This window comes from Pristis pectinata, chromosome 3 (assembly GCF_009764475.1).
Source record: "Pristis pectinata isolate sPriPec2 chromosome 3, sPriPec2.1.pri, whole genome shotgun sequence".
Lineage (NCBI taxonomy): Eukaryota > Metazoa > Chordata > Chondrichthyes > Rhinopristiformes > Pristidae > Pristis > Pristis pectinata.
In genome coordinates this window covers 76,540,152-76,564,688 of record NC_067407.1, presented here as the reverse complement: position 1 = coordinate 76,564,688, position 24,537 = coordinate 76,540,152, and the positions used below count along the sequence as shown (strand labels likewise).

General features: G+C 41.5%; 1 protein-coding gene and 2 non-coding genes across 8 annotated transcripts in view; 1 reads left to right on the top strand and 2 right to left on the bottom strand.

Annotated features, from left to right (window-relative positions):
- map4k3b (mitogen-activated protein kinase kinase kinase kinase 3b) overlaps positions 1–24,537 on the top strand; it is a 212,181-nt gene that overhangs the window by 77,517 nt on the left and 110,127 nt on the right. For all 6 annotated transcript variants that reach the window (XM_052011030.1, XM_052011028.1, XM_052011026.1 and 3 more), the window contains exons 3-6: positions 12,406–12,496; positions 19,412–19,476; positions 20,814–20,869; positions 21,693–21,740. In XM_052011030.1, coding sequence (XP_051866990.1) covers positions 12,406–12,496; positions 19,412–19,476; positions 20,814–20,869; positions 21,693–21,740 — 260 coding nt within the window. The remainder of the gene's footprint in view (positions 1–12,405; positions 12,497–19,411; positions 19,477–20,813; positions 20,870–21,692; positions 21,741–24,537) is intronic.
- Positions 3,478–3,676, bottom strand: LOC127568973 (U2 spliceosomal RNA). The gene has a single exon (XR_007956108.1). It is a non-coding gene; the product is annotated as a U2 spliceosomal RNA (small nuclear RNA).
- Positions 4,437–4,550, bottom strand: LOC127568978 (U5 spliceosomal RNA). The gene has a single exon (XR_007956111.1). It is a non-coding gene; the product is annotated as a U5 spliceosomal RNA (small nuclear RNA).

The following is a 24,537-nucleotide window of genomic DNA, read 5'->3' as shown; positions in this document are numbered from 1 at the left end:
TGGTAGGATAGCCAGACTGGACCCCTTCCCCACTTGTTGTCTGATTAACGTAAATATTTTCCTATTGTCTCCCTGCATGATTTACAATGAGGATGTCCCATGCTGTTGTGTGAAAAGGTTCTTTTGGAATCTTAAAGATGGAGGGCTCAGGACACAGGCTTTGGATTTTAAAAATAGTTTAATCACAAAGGCAAATGCGGGGACAGAATGAATGGGAACAGATGCACACTCGCACACACACATGCAGGAGACCGCGAATGTGAGGGGGAATCACAACGAGGATGAGATACACATACAGACTCGCACACAAGCACACAATAAACAAGGTACAGCTTATCGAGGGATAAACACTTCAATGCCTGAACTCCTTGACCCAGACAAGCATTGGCCCTAACACTCCCTGAAATCTGACTAAGACGTTCCCAAACCACATGGTGGTGCACACTCTTACCAGTGGTCTCTGCAGCATTGTTTCACTATTCCTGGGGAAGTCGAAAGAGAAAGGGCCAGGGGAACGCAACACTTTTTATAGTGCTGGGAGGCTGGGTGGAGCCCTGCCAGGTGATTTAGACAGGCTAATGACTTGGAGGTCAAGGACAAAGGTGTTTACCAAGGCCAATGGTCAGGCAGGTTCAGGAACAAAGGTGCTCTCCAAGGCCAATCCCTGTGCCCGCACCTGATGGGCGGGGTGGAGCCAAACCTTGATTGACAGTGGTGCCACTTCCAATCCGATAAGCAATGCTGCCCTCCGACCAGAGGGGTCAGTGTTGTTACGGTCACGTGACAGCCATGTGCTTTCATACTACACATGCCTAATGGCTGGTTTCATTTCTCTTAAAGTATTGATGAGTGCTGTATTTGAAATAATGAGAAAACTGGTTCTTATTGCTGCTATCCCCATAATCCTGAAGGATATCCCACACTGGAAGTCATTGAACAGGGACAGGCAAATATACCAACATCCCCACATCAATTAAAATTCCACTGTCTTCCAATCTTCCTCGTATTCTAACCTCTGATCTATGATATCACTTGGGCGATACCACATGTTTGTCATGCAGTTCCTCAGCAAGGTGTCCCACTTTACAAAAATTAAAATATCTGTTTTCATGGTGGGCACGGTAGTGTGCTGGTTAGTGTGACGCTATTACAGTGCCAGTGATTGGGGTTCAATTTGTACTCTCTCCCTGTGTCTGCGTGGGTTTCCTCTGGGTGCTCTGGTTTCCTCCCACATTCCAAAGATGTACAGGTAGGTTAACATGGGTTTAAATGGGAAGCGCCGACTCGTTGGGCTGGAAGGGCCTGTTACTGTGGTGTAAATAAAGTTTTAAAAAAAATCTACTCGATGGTGGGGAGGGTTGTGCCTGTGATGGAGCTGGCTGAGTCTATAACCCTCTTCAGCCTCTTGCCATCCTGTGGATTAGAGTCTCCATACCAGGCTGTGATGCAACCAGTCAGAATGCTCTCCACCGTACATTTATAGAAATTTGTAAAGAGTCTTTGGTGACATACCGAATCTCCTCAAACTCATAATGAAGTAGAGCCACTGGCATGCTTTTTCGTGATTGCATCAATGTGTTGGGCCCAGGATAGATCCTCTGAGATATTGATGCCCAGGAACTTGAAGCTGCTCACCCTTTCCACCATTGATCCCTCATTGAGGACTGGTGTGTCCCTCAGAGAAGTTTTTGCAGAAAAACACCTTCAACTAGTTCATCAGGTAGTGGTCAACACAGAATGTCTTGCGGGCTCTGCAGAGAAGGACTAGTGGATCCCGAGGAATTGGTTTACAAGCAGACAGTCAAAACCATTTGGCACAATGTCTCATCACCAGAATTCACCTGTTAGCATCAGGGCCAAGACCTTGCTTGGCTGGCACTGAGAGGGAAAGCGCCCAACAGGTGGGTGTGCTCACAGGGTAGTGGCAATGGTAATGGCCAAAGAGGAAGGCAATGAGATAGTTTGGGAAGCACTGGCCTGGGAGACTGGCAAGTGGGAATATGCCAATAATGAGAAGAGATATCAGATTTTTAACGGGGAAATGAGACAGCAACTGATGTTATTTCCCATAATGATGATAATTCAGAAAGCTGAAGAGTCTGCCAAAGAATATGCAAGCAAAACTATCAGATCTATGCGGCATACTCGGGGCAGACAATCCAAGTGGTCTTGAAAATGCTCAAGGAATGCCTGAGCTCAGTCTACCATGAGTTCTTGAACTTGGTTGTTAGTAGTGGGATCCAGAATTTTCCGCAATAGTATCCTAAGCTGGTGAGAGATTGGCAGAGAGCAAAGAGTGGGCAGGCACAGTAGTGTAGTGGTTAGCATAATGCTATACAGCACAAGTGACCCAGGTTCAATTCCAGCCACTGTCTGTAAGGAAATTGTATGTTCTCCCTGTGTCTGTGTGGGTTTCCTCTGGGTGCTCTGGTTTCCTCCCACATTCCAATGATGTACGGGTTAGGAAGTTGTGGGCATGCTATGTTGGCGCTGGAAATGTGGTGACACTTGCGGGCAGCCCCCAGAACACTCTATGCAAAAGATGCATTTCACTGTGTGTTTCGATGTACGTGTGACTAATAAAGATATCTTTTCTTAACTTATCTAAGTGGTTGTAGTAGAGGTAGCCACAGGTAAAAGACATCCATTAAGCTAAGGCAGACCACAAACCTCCACACGCACATCCCAGACACAAATGCAAGCAAGTGTCTGAGATTAAAGGTGGTCCTCAAGAAGGTGACATCCAGCGCTAAGGACCCTCACCATCCAGCACGTGCCCTCTTATTACTACCATCAGGGAGGAGGTACAGGAGCCTGAAGACCCACACACAACGATCCCCTCTACCATCAGATTTCTAAATGGTCCATTAACCCACAAGGACTACTTTGTTATTCCTTTTATACTATTTATTTTTGTAATTTGTTATAGTAATTTTGTCTTTGCACTGTATTGCTGCTGAAAAACAACAGATTTCACATCATATAAGTCAGTGATAATAAATCTGATTCTGATTCAGATGGTGTAGCAAGGTCCAACTGAATGGAGCATTTAATGGCAACAAAGCAAGCCCATCCTTTGCAACACTGGGGGCACAACCTCACCATGAAGTAATGTTTTTTCTTATTTCAATAATAAATTTTACTCATTAAAAAAAATATGCACAGGAAGTACAATACAAAGAGTACATGTCTGTCTTTACAGCCAAAGTGTCAATTAAAAGCATCAATGCCACATGTAGCCTCTGAACAATGCACCTGTTTAATGGGCTGGTACACTGGACTTAGCCCCTCAGTGTCAAGTGATGGCAGGACCCTTAGATTGCAGTCCTTCCCCACAAAGCCTTTGAAATGACATTGGAGTAAGTATCCTGTAAGCAATGCAGCCTTGAGAGCCAGATGGCAGCAGCAGTTATTGTAAAAAAAACTACTGTCCTGCTGGAGTTCAGTCTTTTTTTTTAAAAAAAGTCTCCCAAGCGGGAAGAGTGCTATTCCTAGAGGCACTGCAATACTGGGTGAACTTGTGGAGTGAAGTGGATGGAGCAAGCCCATATTCCATCACTCTGTTCCAAAAATCCATTTAATACATGGTTCCTTGATAAGGCATATGTCAGATATTGAACTGATAAGAACAGATTTTCTTTATTTAAGAAAATAAACTTTATTCATAAAAAAATGTGTACCAGAGTATAAAAGAAAACAGCACATAGCCACCTTTATATTTGTAACGATGTTGTCTATACATTCAGTGTTATTGGGGCTATACAGTTGTAGTGTTAGCACCTTCTATGTATAAGGCACCATTGCCACTCATGTGGCCTCCTTGAATGATACAAACTTTAAGTGCTGGAGGAGCTTCTACCTAGGGCTTAGATCCCCAATGTCTAGTTGCAGCAGGACCTTAGACTGTGGTCCTTCCTCACAAAACCAACACATTTTGGGCAGACTAAAGTGCATCTTTCATTGAGTTGATAATCTTCCAGCAGCATTTGATGTTTGTCTCGGTATGTGTTCTTGGGAAAAGCCATAGATGAGAGAGCCCTCTGTTGTGCAGCTGCTTGGGACGAACCTCGACAAAGACCTTTGCAGTGTGATACTTGTGTTTGCATTCTCTGGCACTGGCCATAGGTTGAGGACAATTTCAAAAATAAACTTCTTATAAAAATAGGCAAATATTTCAATTAATTAAGTAACTTCCAAGTTTTCTTGAATTCTAACATTAAGCGGTGTCATTCAGTCTGTATTATCAGTTCATTAAATTTATGGTGTGAGCCACTTGCATGATCCACCTTTCAGCACGACACAACCTTTGAGGACACAACTGCAGCAGTGCAGGAATTCACAGCTTACAGGAATTAATAAATTCAAATAACTATCACAAATTAAAACATGCTAATTGAAAAATATTGAAGGTTTATTTCTGTTTTTCAGTTAATACAAGCCCTACCTAAGCAGGGCATCAAAAAATTAGTTAAAACTCTGAATGTTCCTCCCCACGGAAATCTTTAGTAAAAGGCGAAAGATTTATACGATCTGAAGAGAAACCAGAGTGTACTGAATAATAATCTTCTCCACTCTCCCCTCACTATACACCTACCCCTCTAAGGTAAATATGACCAGCTTCATTCATAATTAAAACCACAACAGCAGCGGGAACATGATTTAACAGATTTTATTTTAACATTTAAAAAGTTACTTATAACTCTCAGAGTGGAAAACAAGAAGGAGTTAGTCATTTCCATCCGCGCAAAGCAGTCTGGTATGTAAATAGGTGGGTGGGGCCTCACTGGAAGCACTCGCTTGCTGCAAGAAACCGACCCTGAAACTTTTCGATATCAGAGGGTTGATGGAACATGATCAAGTACAGACTGAAGTCAAAGTAGTTCTCTTTCTAATATGTTATGGGAAACAAAACCAGGGTTAGCATGTGATGCAGAGAAAAATTGCAGAAATAAAAATGGAAAATGCTGGCAACACTCAGACCACAAAACAAGAGCAAGCAAAGACCATTTGGCTCCTCCCACCTGATCCCCTTCAGTAAGCTCATGGTTGATCTGACCCCGCCTCCTTTCACTCTCCTGTAGACCAAAAATACATCTCCCTCACCCTGGAATGCAATGATGTGGCCTCAACACATCTCAGGCAGAAAATTATTAAGATTGTTCCTCCCAAAGGTTTCCCCTTGTCTCATTGTCAAGCCTTTGTATTTTGGGTAGGATTTTTAGAGGTGACTGGCCTCCCCAAACAGGTCTGCAGCATTTGGCTTCCTGGCTGTTGAGAGTTCGGCAATCCTCCGCTTCCTTATGGGGAGACTATAGTCAGTGCAGATCAGCAATAACATCCCCTCCTTACTATCAACACAGGCGCACTTCAAGGATGCATGCTTAGTTCACTGCTCTACTCTCTCTACACTCATGACTGTATAGCTAAGCACAGCTCAAACGCCATCTATAAATTTGCTGATGATATCACTGTTGTTGGCAGAATCTCAGATGGGTATGAGGCTTACAACAGTGAGATAGATCAGTGGGTTGAGTGGTGTTGCAACAACAACCTCGCACTCAACGTCAGCAAGACCAAGGAACTGATTGTGGACTTAAGGAAGGGGAAGTCAGGACAACATACACCAATCCTCATTAAATGGTCAGTGGTGGAAAGGGTGAGCAGCTTCAAGTTCCTGGGTGTCAACATCTCAGAGGATCTATCCTGGGCCCAACACATTGATGCAATCATGAAGAAGGCACACCATCTACTTCATTATGAGTTTGCGGAGATTTGTTATGTCACTGCAGACTCTTCACAAATTGCTATAGATGTACAGTGGAAAGCATTCTGACAAGTTGTATCACAGCGTGGTATGGAGGCTCCAATGCATAGGATTGCAAGAGGCTGCAGGGGGTTGTAGACTCAGCCAGCTCCATCACGGGCACAACTCTCCCCACCATCGAGGACATCTTCAAGAGGCGGTGCTTCAAGAAAGCGGCAGCCATCATTAAGGACACTCACCATCCGGGATATGCCCTCTTCTCGTTACTACCGTCAGGGAGGTGGTACAGGAGCCTGAAGAACCACACTCAATGATTCAGGAACAGCTTCTTCCTACCCATGATCGGATTTCTGAACGATCTATGAACACTACCTCATTATTCTTTTTTTTGCACTACTTATTTATTTTTGTAATTTATAGATTCTTATGTCTTTGCAATGTACTGTTGCTGCAAAACAACAAACTTCACGTCATATGTCAGTGATAATAAATCTGATCCTGAACTACAGCTTAAGCAGATGATTGCTTTGCAGCAGGCCATTCCATGCCTAGGTTTGCTACAGGCTCATGGCTGATCTGATCTTGACCTTGGATCCTCCTTCCTGTCTTTTCCTGTAAACCTTCACTCACTTGTAGCCCAAACACCCATGTTCTTCATCATTCAATGATGCAGTCTCCACAGCTCTCTGAGAGAGTTCTAAATATTCACTGGCCTCTGAAAAAAGAAATTCCTCCTCCTAAAATGTTTCAAGCCTTTTGGCCTACTTTGCTGTCTTGTCTATGCCATTCTTAGCCATGGATAAATCATCTCACTTTTAAGCAAATCGTTTGGCCCATGGTGTTAGAATCTCTCTGAGAACAGTGAGGTTTTTTACTCTTTGAGTAAGAAGATAACAGAAGGTGATTAAATGCAGTTTCAATATCTACTATTACATAGTTTACTTCAGTATTTGAGTATAGTCAAGTGGTTCCATAGAATTACCTATTTACAACAGGAATGCATTTCAACTGACAAGACACCTCTGAATATTTAAGTACCTTTGGGAATACAAAACAGCTTGCCTTTACCACTATAAGACAATATGGGTGTTCCCAACAGGAAACCATGGATGAACCGGAGATCCACTCCCTACTGAAGGAGAGGACTGCTGCACACAAATCTGGTGATCCTGATCTGTACAAGAAATCGAGGTATGACCTTTGGGAAGCTATCAGGGATGCCGAGAGGCAATATTGACTCAAAATAGAGTCCCTGACCAGCCGTCAGTTATGGCAGGGCTTACATGCCATAACAGGCTGCAGGAAGGAGATAGAGAGCTTAGTGGAATGGTGTCATGACAACAACCTTTCCCTCAATGTCAACAAAACAAAAGAGCTGGTCATTGACTTCAGGAAAGGAGGCGGTGTACATGCTCCTGTCTACATCAATGGTGCTGAGGTAGAGAGCTTGAGAGCTTCAAGTTCCTGGGAGTGATCATCACCAACAGCCTGTCCTGGTCAAATCATGTAGAAGCCACGGCCAAGAAGGCTCACCAGCGCCTCTACTTCCTCAGGAGGCTAAAGAAATTTGGTTTGTCCCCTTTGACTCTCACCAACTTCTAACGATGCACCTAGAAAGCATCCTATCTGGATGTATCACAGCTTGGTACGGCAACTGCTCTGCTCAGGACCACAAGAAACTGCAGAGAGTTGTGGACACAGTTCAGCACATCACGGACACCAGCCTCCCCTCCTTGGACTCTGTCTTGACCTCTCGTTGTCTTGGTGAAGCAGCCAGCATAATCAAAGACGCCACCCACCTGGGACATTCTCTCTTCTCTCCTCTTCCATCGGGTAGAAGATACAGGACCCTGAGGGCACGTACCACCAGACTTAAGGACAGCTTCTACCCCACTGTGATAAGACTATTGAATGGTTCCCTTATACAATGAGATGGACTATGACCTCACGATCTACCTTGTTGTGACCTTGCACCTTATTGCACTGCACTTTCTCTGTAGCTGTGACACTTTACTCTGTACTGTTATTGCTTTTACCTGTACTACCTCAATGCACTCTGTACTAACTCAATGTAACTGCACTGTGTAATGAATTGACCTGTATGATCGGTTTGCAAGACAAGTTTTTCACTGTACCTCAGTACAAGTGACAATAGTAAACCAATACCAATATTGAGGGATGGTTCTCTAGATGCACAAACGCCTCAAACATTGATTGACAGAACAAATATTATCTACGGCTGATTTCAGTGGTCTTAAAGTATTGATAAGTGCCATATTTGAAATAGTGAAAAAACTGGTTCTTTTTTTTATATATGTTATTGGCTGCTACTCCAATAAATTCAGAAGGATATCCTGTGTTTAACAATCCATAGCAGTTGTTACTTGGATAGTGGACAGAATTTGTGGGATTATTTTTCCTGAATTATTAGTATTTTTAATTAGGACTTTTTTTAATGTCAAAAATAAACTATTCATATTAAAATATATATACAAAAGGAAAAACTGCAAAAAATTATTACGGCCTTAGTATCATTCGGTCAATATATTTAGTGGTGTTAACACTTCCTTGAAAAACCATAGCACCATTGCCGCTTATGTCGCCCCCATTGTGGGGAAGCCCCTCCACATCTGGTGGTGGAAGGGCCCTAGACCGTGGTCCTTCCCCACAGAGCTTTGCATTGGCTGCACTGAGCTTCACTGCATCCCTCAGCATGTACTCCTGCAGCCTGGAATATGCCAGTCAGCAGCGTTCCCTTATGGACATCTCGCTGTGCTGGAAGACCAACAAGTAGGACTTGTTTTTTTTAAATAAGCTTTTAATAAAATTTTTAAAATAAGCTCTATATATTCATAATAAAAAATATATACAAAAAAACACCGCAAAACTTTTTACGTTCATGGTCAATACATTTAGAGGTGTTCATTATTTTTGAGACCATAGCATGTGGCACTCCCTTGCTGGAAGACCAACAAGTTTCGGGCAGACCAAAGGGTGTCTTTCACCGAGTTGATGATCTTCCAGCAGCAGTTGATGTCTGCCTCGGTGTGTGACCCTGGGTACAGACTTTAGATCAGAGAGTCCTCTATTGTGCAGCTGCTTGAGATGAACCTAGATAAGGACCCTTGCATTCTTCTCCACAACCTCTTAGCAAATCCACAGTCCCCAAACAGGTGGGTGACTGTCTCTTCCCCACTGCAGCTGTCCCTAGGACAGTGATGAGGCATTCTGCCAGATGATTTGGACAGTTTGCTCGAGGAACCACCCCACAGTCTCCATAGAGTCCCTGTCCTGCAGTATCTGCAGGACGTTCCGTGCTTACTGCACCCTGATGGACTTGTGGTTAAAGGTGTTTGCTTGGAAGAACTCTTCCACAAAGAACAGTTAGTGCAGCAATGTCCAGCTGATTGGGATGCTGTGTGGCAATGGGGCCAGACCCATCCTCTGCAACACCAGGGACAGGTAGAACCTTGGCATATAGTACCTTGTAGCTGCTTAAAGGACCACTGTTCCTTCACAGCACAATATCAAACTCCAATCCTTCCAAAGTAGTACATCAGATGAATTACTTTTTTAGTCATGGAGGGGAAATTACATGTTCCTGAGACAATCCCTTTGGAAGAATGGAGATCAAAAGTGACATTTGGACTTCATTCTTTTCTATTCAGTTGGAAAGATGATTTTTTTCGGAAATAAATGTGTCACTTGTTTGAGTGTATGCCATCTAGCACTTGTATGTTGCATAATTCCAAACCTAGACCTGCATCTATTAATATATGACTACATAGCTTTTAGTAAGGTGATTGACAAAGTCCTTCATGGGAGACTCATCCAGAAGATTAAGGTGCGTGGGATCCACGGTGAATTGGCCATTTGGATTCAGAATTGGCTTGCCTGTAGAAGACAGAGGGTAGTGGTCAATGGGACTCATTCTGGCTGGAGGTCTGTGACAAGTGGTGTTCCACAGGGATCCGTACTGGGACCTCTGCTGTTTGTGATATATATAACTGACCTGGATGAAAATGTAGATAGTTGGTTTTGTAAGTTTGCAGGCGATACAAAGATTGGTGGTGGTGTGGATAGTGTAGAAGGCTGGCAAAGGATACAGTGGGATATAGATTACTTGCAGATATGGGTGGAGAAATGGCAGATGGAGTTTAACCTGGCTAAATGTGAAGTGTTGCACTTTGGGAGATCAAATGTAAAGAGACCTTAACAGTGATGTGCAAAGGGATCTTGGGTCCAAGTCCATAGCTCCTTGAAAGTGGCTACACAGGTTTATAGGGTGGTAATGAAGGCATATAGCATCCTTGCCTTTATTAGTCGAGGAACTGATTTCAAGAGTTGGGAGGTTGTGTTGCAGCTTTATAAAACTCTAGTTATGCTGCACCTGGAGTAGTGCATTCAGTTCTGGTTGCCACATTATAGGAAGGACGTGGAGGCTTTGGAGAGGGTGTAGAAGAGGCTTAACAGGATGCTGCCTGGATTAGAGGGCATGTACTATGAAGAGAGGTTGGACAAGGTGGGTTGTTTCCTCTGGAACGGCGGAGGCTGAGAGGAAATTTGGTAAAGGTTTATATGATTATAAGAGGCATAGATAGAGTAGACAGTGGTACCTTTCTCCTGTGGTTGAAATGTCTAATACCAGAGTGCATGCATTTAAGGTGAGGGGGGTAAGTTCAAAGGAGATGTGCGGGGCAAGTTGTTTTACACAGAGAGTGGTGGATGCCTGGAATGTGCTGCCTGGGTGGTGGTGGAGGCAGATATGATAGAGGCATTCAAGAGGCTCTTGGATGGGCACGTGAATATGCACGAAATGGAAAGATATGGATATTGTGTAGGCAGAAGGGATTAGTTTAGTTGGGCATTTGGTTACTAATTTAGTTAGTTCAGCACAACATTGTGGGCTGAAGTGCCTGTTCCTGTGCAGTACTGTTCTAAGATCTGTATAAATCCAAGTATGGTGTAAAGAGAGCTGTATAAAAGCAGTAGTTTCCTCATATTGATTCCACCTCTCCTTGTCCCCCTCCCCATTTTAGTTCACCGACTGCTGAAATGCCCATATGTGCTTTTGTCGCTTACTAATGTTCCAATGCTTATTTTTATCTTTAACTCTTCCTAAAATTGAGCTTCTTTGAAACTCTATTGCCTGAATCCTAAATCACTTGCCATTCCTTTGCTTGCTGAACCATACTGCTCCAGGTTGCTAATGTCTCCAATCCAACCTTGTGCCCATTTGGAGATGTTTGCTGTACTGTAATTTTGGCACTGGTCTCCTCCCACTTTTGAGAACTGTGCCCTCAGCTATCTACTTTGAGATGCTCTTTCAAACCCACTTTTTTGATCAAACATTTGATCACTGTTTTCTTTGCATTTGTCCGATTTCAACCCTCTGAAGTGCCTTGGGATATTTTACTGTTAAAACTCCTTTCAAAAGTATAGGGTGAAACAGATTATTAATGACAGCAAAAGTCATGAATCAATATTCTATTGTACAGGTGACCACCACATTACTCTGGGGGGGGGGGGGGGGGTGGGGGGTTGTGTTCTTAGAAAGTGGTCCATATCACGATTTTCCGTAATGTGAAGCAGCATCATCTGCGCATATGTCAAGAAATGAGGGTCGTAAAAAATAAATTTTATGGGTTTTTATTTCACATAACTTTTGGGAGAGCGAATTTTTATTCTGTATCCCAGATTTTTTGGTAGCGATTTGTGAATTCCATAAGGGTGAATATCCGTTATTTGAACTGCTTTAATGCTGGGGTCGCCTGTATTATTTGAAAATAAAAAGCACTAAATTATACAAGGTGGGAATCATTGTCTTTCTTTTCTTTTTCAATCTTTTTATTAGTTTTCAAGTTAATACAGATTAATATATAACATCAATGTTTGTACATGTAATACAAAGAGATCAGGAGAACAATCATGGCATAGATAATCATAAAGAACAATAAAATATAAAAAATCTGTAGATCCAACGATCTCTTAGTAAATTAATATAATATAAAAGAAAGGAAAGAAAAAGATTTATTATATAAATTAAAAAAAAGAAAAAAAAACCAAATCAATAAGAAAAATTATAAACAATATACCAAACTAAACTAAACAGAAAAATTTCAAAAAAAACAAACAAAAAAAAAGAAAAGAAAAAAAATCTGGACTAAAGTTTCTCAGTAGAAACAGGGCAATATTATGTCATCAACTCCGTTCCTCTAAGTTGGAAAGTTATTGAAAGGGGATCTATATCATGTGAAAATATTGAGTAAATGGACGCCAAATATCTTCAAATTTAAGCGAAGGATCAACAGTACCACTCCTAACTTTTTCTAAGTTTAAACATGATATAGTTTGAGAGAACCATTGAAAAGTAGTAGGGGGTATTGGATGCTTCCATTTAAGCAAAATGGATCGTTTGGCCAAGTGGGAATCATTGTAGGCCTCATAGTTACCCAGGTCAGTTAGCATCAAATGGAGAGTCTAGACAAGTTGATCTTTCAGGCATGGATTAGCTGTAAGAATTATACTTACTTTCTTTGTATGGAATGGATATTAACCTATTGATTTCTAATTTGTATACTCCAGTGGAAGTTTGACATTAATTTGTCTACTGATATTTAACCAAAATGTTTCCTTTTCAGGTGAAGACTTTGCCATTGTACAGCAGGAGATTATAATGATGAAAGATTGTAAACACTCAAACATTGTCGCGTATTTTGGCAGTTACCTCAGGTATGTGCAGCAATCTACATATTTCATATTGTTCCTCATCACTTGTTATGTAATGACTATCTTTATTGTTTTATATTATGCTTTGGTACGTACCTGCATTTGAAGTTATTTTAATGCTACAGTTGGTACAAGTGTGGTCATGTTTCAGCAAAGAGCAAACTGTATGCATTATAACTACAAATAATTTTATTGCAGTTGTTTTGTTAATGAACCTCAGTTTCAAATTTGGGTGTCCAACAGCAAAATAATTCAATAAAAATCCCAAAGCTCCTCATTAATAAACTAAGTTGAGGAAGTAAACACAAAGCAATAAAAGTTAGAGTATAGAAGAGTGACCAAAAGCTTGTTGGAAGATTTTTGAGAAGGATTTTAAAGCTTTGAGCGGAGAAGAGAATTTTGAGGTTGTGTCTTGATGCAGGGGCGAATGAGCCTGAAGTAGATTGTAGCAAAAAACAAACTGCTGGAGTACTCAGAGGGTCATACAGCATCTGTGGAGGGAAATGGACAGGGGACGTTTCAGGTTGAGACCCTTCATTTGTAATCCATGTCCAGATGAATGGTTTTGACCAAATCGTTGTCGGTCCATTTCCCTCCACAGATGCTGCTCCCCCTACTGAGTTCCTCCAGCAGTTTGTTTTTTGCTCTAGATTCCAGCATCTGTAGTTGCTTCCATCACCCTGAAGGAGATTGTTGTTGGTATAGGGTGGATTGAGGCTTGTTGGTAACTTGTATGCAAGAAATTTTAATTATGGAGGAATGGGTCTTAAGTTCAAGAAGTGAGTGAGTCTTAAGTTCAAGAAGTGAGTGAGTCTTAAGTTCAAGAAGTGGGCAGCTTTGGGGGAATTGCTGATTTTGAGTTTATTAAGAGATGGACTCTGTGGTAAAGGAGCAAAACTTGTGGTGGGGCCACATTGATGGAGGAAGAAAGGATGAAAAGTAGTGGCAGAGTGTTTTTGTTCTTTTCTTACATGTGCCTGCATTTCCAATATCTTCAGGTAATATTACTGTAGCTCAGGAAGAGCAGAAAGCTTCATTGGACTTGGGAAGTAATGAGAGAAGGAAAGAAACACACTTGAGTCATAGGTAGAAAGTGGTTTTGACCTGTGGAGCACTGGCACTAGTTGTGAGGTGCATGACAGCACTCCTTTCTAACAGGCTCCACTTGAACAGGATTGGGATCAGTCTCCTGGCAAATTGGATAAGTAGGACTACGGACAGGGCTTTAAACAAAGAAAGTGGGGGAAAGGAGAAGCAAAGGTCAGTTGTGGGAAAAATTATAGGTTTAAAGGAAAAGGTCAAACCTATGGAGCAAAGAAGTGAACTTGATAATTATCAGTAGAATGAAACAGGGACAGGGTCTATTTTAATGCAAGGACTATTGTGAACAAGGCGGATGAGCTTAGAGCTTGGATAAATACTTGGAGCTATGATGTGGTGGCCATTACAGAGACTTGGATGGCTCAGGCACTGGAATGGTTATTTCAAGGGCCTGGTTTTAGATGTTTCAGAAAGGACGGGGAGGGAGGCAAAAGAGGTGGGGGAGTGGCACTGTTGATCAGAGACAGTGTCACGGCTGCAGAAAAGGTGGACGTTATGGAGGGACTGTCTACGGAGTCTCTGTGGGTGGAGGTTAGGAACAGGGAGGGGTCAATAACTTTATTGGGTGTTTTTTATAGGCCGCCCTATAACAACAGGGATATCGAGGAGCAGATAGGGAAGCAGATCCTAGAAAGGTGTGATAATAACAGAGTTGTTGTGATGGGAAGTTTTAATTTCCCAAACATCGATTGGCATCTCCATACAGTGAGGGGTTTAGATGGGGTGGAGTTTGTTAGGTGTGTTCAGGAAGGATTCTTGACACAATATGTAGATAAGCCTACAAGAGGAGAGGCTGTGCTTGATTTGGTATTGGGAAATTAACCTGGTCAGGTGTCAGATCTCTCAGTGGGAGAGCATTTTGGAGATAGTGATCATAATTCTATCTTCTTTACAATAGCATTGGACAGAGATAGGAACAGACAGACTAGAAAGGCGTTTACTTGGAGTAAAGGGAATTATGAGGCTCTCAGGTGGGAAATTGGAAGCTTAAATTAGGAACAGATGTTCTCAGGGAAAAGTACAGAAGAAATGTGGCAAATATTCAGGATATATTTGTGTGGAGTTCTGCATAGGCATGTTCCAATGAGACGGGAGTCACGAGAGGATACAGGAACCGTGGTGTACAAAGGCTATAATAAATCTAGTAAGAAGGAAAAGAAAAGCTTACAAAAGGTACAGAGGGCTAGGTAATGTTAGAGATCTGGAAGAGTATAAGGCTAACAGGAAGGAGCTTAAGAAGGAAATTAGGAGAGCCAGAAGGGGACATGAGATGGCCTTGGCGGGCAGGATTAAGGAAAACCCCAAGGCATTCTACAAGTATGTGAAGAGCAAGAGGATAAGATGCAAAAGAATAGGGCCTCTCAAGTGCAGCAGTGGGAAAGTGTGTATGGATCCGGAAGAAATAGCGGAGGTACTTAATGAATACTTTACATCAGTATTCACTACGGAAAAAGATCTGGGTGATTGTAGTGAGGACTTGCAGCAGGCTGAAAAGCTTGAGCATGTAGATATTAGGAAAGAGGAGGTGCTGAAACTTTTGGAAAGCATCAAGTTGGACAAGTTGCCGGGACCGGATGAGATGTACCCCAGGCTGCTGTGGGAGGCGAGGGGGGAGATTGCGGAGCCTCTGATGATGATCTTTGCATCATTGATGGAGACGGGAGAGGTTCCGGAAGATTGGAGGGTTGTGGATGTTGTTCCCTTATTCAAGAAAGGGAGTAGAGATAGCCCAGGAAATTATAGACCAGTGAGTCTTACCTCAGTGGTTGGTAAGCTGATGGAGAAGATCCTGAGAGGCAGGATTTATGACCATTTGGAGAGGTATAATATGATTAGGAATAGTCAGCATGGCTTTGTCAAGGGCAGGTCCTGCCTTACGAGCCTGATTGAATTTTTTGAGGATGTGACTAAACACATTGATGAAGGGAGAGCAGTAGATGTAGTGTATATGGATTTCAGCAAGGCATTTGATAAGGTACCCCATGCAAGGCTTATTGAGAAAGTAAGGAGGTATGGGATCCAAGGGAACATTGCAATATGGATCCAGAACTGGCTGGCCCACAGAAGGCAAAGAGTAGTTGTTGACAGGTCGTATTCTACATGGAGGTCGATGACCAGTGGTGTACCTCGGATCTGTTCTGGGATCCTTACTCTTTGTGGTTTTTATAAACGACCTGGATGAGGAAGTAGAGGGATGGGTTAGTAAGTTTGCGGATGACACAAAGGTTGGAGGTGTTGTGGATAGTACAGAGGGCTGTCAGAGGTTACAGTGGGACATAGATAGGATGCAAAGTTGGGCTGAGAAGTGGCAGATGCAGTTCAACCCAGATAAGTGTGAAGTGGTTCATTTTGGTAGGTCAAATATGATGGCAGAATATAGTATTAATGGTAAGACTCTTGGCAGTGTGGAGGGTCAGAGGGATCTTGGGGTCTGAGTCCATAGGACGCTCAAAGCAGCCGCAGTCGTGGAATTAAATTTAGGAGCCGAGAGGTATTGTTGCAGCTATATAGGACCCTGGTCAGACCCCACTTGGAGTACTGTGCTCAGTTCTGGTCACCTCACTACAGGAAGGATGTGGAAGCCATAGAAAGGGTGCAGGAGAGATTTACAAGGATGTTGCCTGGATTGGGGAGCATGCCTTATGAAAACAGGTTGAGTGAACTCGGCCTTTTCTCCTTGGAGCGACGGAGGATGAAGGGGGACCTGATAGAGGTATATAAGATGATGAGAGGCATTGATTGGGTAGATAGTCAGAGGCTTTTCCCCAGGGCTGAAATGGTGGCCACAAGAGGACATAGGTTTAAGGTGCTGGGGAGTAGGTATAGAGGAGATGTCAGGGGTAAGTTTTTTACTCAGAGAGTGGTGAGTGCGTGGAATGGGCTGCCGGCAACGGTGGTGGAAGCGGACACGATAGAGTCTTTTAAGATGCTTTTGGTTAGGTACATGGAGCTGAGAAAAATAGAGGGCTATGGGTAAGCCTAGTAATTTCTAAGGTAGGGACATGTTCCGCACAGCTTTGTGGGCCAAAGGGCCTGAGTTGAGCTGTAGGTTTTCTATGTTAAGTGTTCTATGTTCTATGTTTAATAGTAATGGTGTATAAGTAAATCATGTTAACGGAAGGAAAAATGGTGAAATATGTGTGTGGTGATTGGCAAAAGTGACCTGGAGGACAATATAATGTGTTCATGACAGCTTTATGAATAGTATGACTTGGAACCTAATAGGGAACCAAATACATTAAATTTTGGCTTGTGCAATCAGGGAGAGGTTAAAAAGTAATTTCACAGTTTAGGATCTTTGGGCTCTGTATCTAAGGAAAGATCTGCGGGCCATGGAGAAGGTCCAGACGAGGTTCACAAGAATGATCCCAGGAATAAAAGGCTTAACCAATGAAGAACGTTTGATGTCTCTGGGCCTGTACTTGATGGAGTTCAGAAGGATGAGGGGAGATCTTATTGAAACCTACTGGATACTGAAAAGCTTGGATAGAATGGATGTGGAGAAGATGTTTCTATTAGTAGGAGAGTCTAGGATCTGAGGGCACAACCTCAGGAAAAAAAGGATGTCACTTTAAAACTGAGATGAGGAGGAACTTCTTCAGCCAGAGTGTTGTGTATCTGTGGAATTCATTGCCACAGAGGGCTGTGGAGGTCAAGTCATTACGTATATTTAAGGCAGGGATAGATAGGTTCTCGATTGGTAAGGGAGCTGAGGGTTATGGGGAGAAGGCGGGAGAAAGGGGTTGAAAAAAAATCAACCATGATTGAACGATGGAGCAGACCCAATGAGCCGAACAGCCTAATTCTGCTCCTATGTCTTATGGTCTTATTTGTAGAAGAGTGATCAGAGCATGACCAGCTGAGGAGGTTAAGGATGATAGTTTAAAAGAAGAAGCTTATAACATTTAAGTTAAGGGGAGTTTTGGGAAACAACAAGGTTGATACAGGGAAAGAAAATGAATTATGGGAATAAATTAGCAAGAAATAGCAAAACGAAAATGCAATAGTAAACATAAGCGTGCCTCCTTTGGAGAGAAGGGCGGAGAGAATAATGGGAATGAAATCACAGAGCAGTGGAAGAAATCTATCGCTGTCTTTACTGTAGAATACATGATAATTGTAGCCAAATGGAAAGGAAATAAGGTTTTAATGACAGTAATTAAGGAGAAACTGCTAGAGAAGTTAAGTTGATTAAAATCAGACAAATCCCCTAATAGCCTGCATTCCAGCGCTCTTAGCAAATGCAGATATGATTGAATGATTAGTGATGATCTTTCAAAGTTGCCTGGATTCTGGAACAGTCCAAAAAGACTGTATCACAGGGAACAGAATCTGTAGGTAAAATTCATTATTAAAGATGTGCAGCAAGGCACTTTGGAAATCATTATGATTAGGAACGACTTTATGAAGGGCAAGTTGTGTTTGACATATCTTGAGGATGGAACCACCCAAGTGGTAAAAGAGGAACTAGTTGATACAGTATGTCTGAACTTTCAGAATGCGTAACTTTTGACCTTAACCTTCGGCTTACATATCTGGGGCACTACCAAAACCATTGATTTTTCACCTGCCTGCTGTTACACTATCTCAGCCAATCTGTTGCCAAAACCCTCACCCATACTTTGTTACCTTGAGACTTGACTACCTCAGCAAAGGTCTCCTTTGTTCAGCCTTTAGTTCTACTTGGCTGCCTGTGTCACTTTATTCAATAATCATGCCTGTGCTTCTGGATCTGCATCAGCTGGTTTTAAAATAATTTTTTTTTGTTTTCAGAACTGCCTGTATGCTTGCCCTCTCCATTCCTGCAATTTTTTCCAGCCCTCCAAGATGTGTGTTCTTCCAGTTCTGGCCTCTTAAATATCATGTTTGCTAATTTTTTCTGTGCAGTGCCGTGGGAGGTCTTACCAGATTAAAGATACCATACAAGTACAAGCTGTTGTTTATGGAAAACAGGACAACCAAACAATCTACCCGAGCCAATTGTATATAAAAATTGGGAATTGCATGCAGATGAACATTGAGTATTTTTGTGAGGGTGACATTGTATGTTTATGAAAATGTGCTTATTCAATATTATAAGTCACTAAACCAATGCATGTATCAGCAGATGATTTTCTGTCCACATATTTGGTCAGCTTGTTAAAATTAATGCTTGGATGCGTGAAGGCAAGAATCTGAAGTCCAGAATCACACGGCAGTGATCCTGTGGGGAACTGATGTGCTTTACTACTTGGAGGTTTTGGAGTCTAATTTTTTTGAAAGAAGCCAGTCACATTTTGGAATTTGCTTTCTGAAAAAGGTGTAGAGCCCAGCTTCCCTATACCTCCCAAACACAGACAAGCTGATGATTACCCCTGCCCTCCCCTCTCCACTCCCCTTTGCCTGAATTTCATGATCTCTGTCAGCATTCCTTTCCTAAACCCAGCTGTGAGATCTTATGACTATCTAAGGGAACACATTACATGTCCCCATTGTATCTTTCCAGTGCTTCCTAATCCCTTGACTGGCTTTTAATGTCTCCAGACCATGTGATCTCCCGCTCCAATTCTCCTCAGTACCATGATCCTGCTTTTGTGTGTTTAGAAGCTGCCCTTGTAATGTTACTGCAGCTGAACGGTGGAGAGGGTGCTGTCACTTTTTTTGCATTCTTAGACCTGGGAAACTATTTCAAAGAAATGCCAGACTGTTTTGACCCCAGTACTAGAAGTGCTCCTGAAAGTTGTAGTAAAAGTCCTGTTTTTACCACTGTGTGCAATGCCATGAAACATATGATTATTAAGAATTGGGAAATGGAAGTGTCTTTTTCCTTTAATTCAGGCGCGACAAGTTATGGATCTGTATGGAGTTTTGTGGTGGTGGGTCATTACAAGATATTTATCATGGTGAGTATGCAAATCAATTTTTAAAATGGTGTTTGAAAAATAGAAATGTGTGAAAATTACAATTACAAATGAAAACCACATTCATGGCATTTATGGTTTTACTAATTTCTTCACTCATAATAGACTCTAATATCATTTTTATGAAACATAACAATTTTTATCAAATGTAACAATATGGTGTAATTTGTGTATTCCTTTATACATTTACATTTTGTTGACTTGGGAGCCACTTTCTAACCTTAGTAAATATATTGTAATGCTGCATAGTATTTTTAGTAAATTAGCAAGTGATTGCTATTGCTACAAATTTGGCTCTCAATTTCATAAACCTTATTACTTGAAAACTGCTTGAAGGGCTATGGAGCTGATAGTCTGACATCACAGACTGAGGGTTTCAGTATTACAGTGCAGCATGGGTTTGTAGGATGGTGCAGTGCAGAAGGATGACATTTGCCCCAATTCTTACACATTTTCAAGAGCTTGTACTAGTACTTTGGTTCAGCAATCCAATTAGACTTATTCCTGTTTTCTTTTTCTCTATAACTGTAAATGTTTTCCCTTCATGCATTTGATTAGTTCTCTTGAATGCCAGTGTTAAATCTGTTTCCATACATGTTCAGGCAATGTGTTCCAGATCACAACAACTTATTGTGATTTAATAAAAATCTTCATAAATCCTTTGGATTTTTGCTCCCATCAGATATTGAAGCAGCTTATGGGTCTTAGTTTCATTTGTATGAGATGTAATTTTTGGGCATACAAGCTGCCAAGTGAACATCTTATAATTTGGACAAATGTGCTGAGTTCTTGTGCACATTCTTCGAGCCAGTTAGTGTGCTATTGACATTCCAAATAATAGGTTGTCTCTATATTCTATTATGGTGAGTTGTATGTGCTTTAGAGATATTGAACAATTGAAAGCAACACATAAAACCTTCTGGGTAGGAGTTGGAGGCAGTATGTAAACATTGGGTGCCAAAGTCTTTGCAGAAGTGGGTGTAACAGATCTATTGATGCATCAATATGATCCCTGAAAAAGATTTTTTTTTCATTCTAACTTTAAAGCACTCAATGAATGGTCATTGTCAAGCGTTCACAAAGGGATGAAACTTTCTAATTCATTTAAAATGGAGAGATAAGGGGTAGAAGAAGATGGAAAAGCTGGCAGATTGGATCTTGAAAAGGGACCAAGTTAAATGAAGCAAATAGTTTAAATTGGCAGCCTTATCCTTTATGCACTGTTATAATTTTTAGAGAAGATCTAATTTAGTTGTTGAACATGTTTTATGGACCTAAACTAGTATCATACCTTGATTAAATGCTTTTGTTTTGAACAGTGACAGGACCTTTATCAGAACTACAGATAGCTTATGTGTGCAGAGAAACATTGCAGGTAAGTTGTTTCAGTCTTTCTGCAAATATTTTGTGAAGTTCCTGAGAGTTATGTAGGTAACCTAATTTCACTTGGAACATTGGTCAAGGGTTTAGTTTTGATCTCACATGGTGATTACAGCCTGGAAGGTTCCAGGCTTGATTATTATCTGTTAGTGTGCTTGGGATTAGGATGGTGTCCAGTGTAATTGGCTTCATTTAACTAGGGGATATGGTTTATGTACCTGATATCCTGCCTACAACATTGGTATGCCAAGACTCCATTGAAGGGAGAATTGGGCATATCTAATTCCCTGTGTTCCTATAGTTTTCCAAAGTACTTAAGCTGGTACTTAATATTACTATAGCATTATAGAACAGTCAAACAAAATCTTGATTGTTTGTAACAGGATAGGAAGAGACTATTTGGCCTCAATTAGATCATTGCTGTTCCTTTTACCATTCATACCTCTGTGATTTTAATGCACTCATCTAACCAAAACTTAACAGCTTTGGTTGTGAAATGTTGATCAAACTGAAATAGCTTTTTTTGGGGAGTGGCGTATGATTGTTCTAAATTTCAGCTAGTTGTGGGAAGGTATTGGCTACTGTCACTCCTAAACTGCCTGGTCTATTTTTAAGGATTTGTCTCCACTTCCTGTGGATTCTTTATTGAAATAAATATTGATCAGGGCTTTCTTGAGTCTCTTAAATAGAGCAGCAAATACCCCCAGTTAGCATTTCCATTCAACAGAAAAATATATTCATGTATATCTTGAAATTTGCTTGATTAGCTGAAGCTGATAGCTAAACATTATTCAATAAGTATTCTTTTTTTTTGTTAGGGTTTATATTATCTTCATAGCAAAGGAAAAATGCACAGAGACATAAAGGTAACTTTAATTGAATTGCTGATAATTTTTGATTATTTTGTTGAATGATTGTTTGTTGAACACTTTTACATTGAACTTTGAGAGACATGCCAAGCTATTTTCCTTCATTTCTATAATTTCTGTGTACAGCTGACCTGATTAGTGAGAAAAGTGCAAGAGTAATAGTTTTAAAACCTTTGGTGTTGGATTGCTGCCCGTGATTCTCCATAATTCTGTGGAATAATGTTGCCCCTGACTGTCTCCTCCTCCTCCACTCCTCCCTTGCCAAGCCAAAATAAATATTCAATATTGGACCTCAAAGTTTGCTCAGAATATAGGTGGGTATCACAAGTTTAGACACTTCCAATGTTCTCAGAGCTGGCCACTTAATCTTTGTCCTTGAACTTTCAGTTCCAGCTAAGGGTTTATCAAATAATTTGAGCCACAGTTGTATGGCAGGGCTGATCCCAAAATAGTTGGTCCATAATACTTGTTAAGTTGCTTGAATCCCTTCATCCCAGAAGTCCAGGCTATTTTTCTTTCATTCAAGTCACTTCTTACATCCTGGGTAGTCCTCTCACAGAATGAAAAGCAAACTAGAAAGAATAGGTGCTAAAGGTAGCAATTCAGGCAGGAAAAAGTTGAAATGGTGTTATGCATGGACTTGTATCTGTAACAAAGTCAGTTTCAATTTACAAAAACAATCTTGACTCTGGAATCAGAGCAAATTTAAAATTGTATTTAGTACCATAATTGGTGGTTTAGTTCTTGCTAAGGAAGAAAGCAATAAAATACAAAATGATTACTGGTAAACTTGCTTAGTGTTATTATCAAAGGAATTTCAAAATAGACAATTGTGCATTTTACATTAGGGTAGGAAGATTGAGGAGGCCACATATTGCTTAGATTATGTGGTGGAAGGGGGTTTGACATATAGTTACACAAGTCAGGAAAGTAACAGCATAGATTCTTACTGCAATTTTTCATAAACAACAAAGAACTAGAGTTCATTTCTCAGGGGATAGAACTGAAATGTATCAATCACTGGTTATACTGTATTTGGAGAACTGCGCATATCCATGATCTTCGTTCTATGAAAGGGAAATAGGACCTATGTAGAAGAGGAGTAGGCCATTTATAAGATCATGGCTACTCTTCTATCTCATTGCTGTATTCTCACACCAGTTCTTATCCCTTTATTCCCCGAGAGAGCAATAGATTTTTGGATACTGTCTTGAATGTTCTTAGTGACTGAGCCTCCACATAGCTCCCTTGGGTAAAGAATTCCAAAGATACACCATGCTGTGTGTGAAGAATTTTGTCTTGGCTTATTGGTCAGTCCCTTATTTTGAGATTGTGAACTTTTATTGCTCTCCCTCTATTATAGACCAGACCAAAAGCATTGAATAAATTGTTTAAGGAAAAAAGTGAGAAGTTTACAAGGGTGATATTTGACTCATTATTAGGACTCTTTTTATGTGGAGATGAGAGAGGCTGCAAGGTGTCCTGGTTGAATAATTTAAAGGTTTGAAATAATTTGCTGGGTACACTTGGAGATGATCTTTCCACGTGTAGGTGTGATCTAAATTAAGAACCATTAACATAAGCATTGTAATGATTATTACAATGAGGAATGTAGAAGAAACTTCTTAAACCAAGAAGTGACAGGAATGGAGAACTCGTAATTGCAAGGAGTAACTGGGACAAGTGATCTTGCTTTATTCAAAGGTAAACTAAATAAGCATACTAGGGAACAAGAGCGTGGATAGTCTAGGGTCAAACTTGGTGTTCACAGCCTTTATGTTTTGTGAATAAAGATGATATTTCAAAAGGTTGATATATAACATTTCTCACTTAGAGTTTTTTTAAATAAATTTTTTAATGTTGGAAGCACCTTTGCTGTGATGTGGAAGTAAACTGGTTACTAATTGAGTTCTTGGGGAGAACCTAAATGCAAAATATAATGCCATTTATAATAACCGTGGTGGATCGTGGCAGATCTCTGCAGACACCAACATTGAGGAGAAGATATCGAGGACTCTTCGTGATTAAGCAGCCGCCTGATGAGAGCTTAACCTGCTGACACAGAGGAGGATCCTAATGCTGACTGGGAAACCAGTCTAACTCCTCTGTTCAGCAACCACATCGGGATGGCGGCAGCGACGAGCACCTCGGGAGGAGGAATCCGCAATACTGTCAGAGTGACGGTGAAGGACCTCAGCGATGGGAACCCTTTCACAAGGGACCCCTTCATCAGGAAGGTCTTGCTGGATACGTGCAAGTTCAAGGCAAAGGACATGTACTGCCTCCAGGACTTCACGGGTAATGGGTACTTCGACATTACCTTCAAGTACCCGGTGGGATGGCAGAAGCTGCTGGAGGACTTTCGGGAGAAGGGGAATGAAGCTCCACTGTCACTGCTGAAGGTGCAGCCTCTCTTCAGCCTTCCCACCCAGAAGGAACGTGTGGTAACGGTGCACATGTTTAACCCACATGTGCCCGTGGTGGATGTCCTCACCTTCCTGGCTCGTTACGTTGACAGAGCGGGAAGCTGCGTCGACGTCAAGGACCTGTTTGGGATCTAGACCAGCAAGCGCCAGGTGAAGGTCAAGTTGAGAGTTGACACAAATGGATCCATCATCCACCCCCCTCCCCCCCCCCCCCCCAGCGTTTGCCATCAGAGGGAACCGTGGATACATGGTGTACACGGGACAACCCAGGGTGTGTCGCAACTGCAACAAACCTGGACACCTGGCGGCCCAGTGCAGCGCAGTCATCTGCAAGAACTGCAAGCAGGAAGGTCACCACACAAAGGACT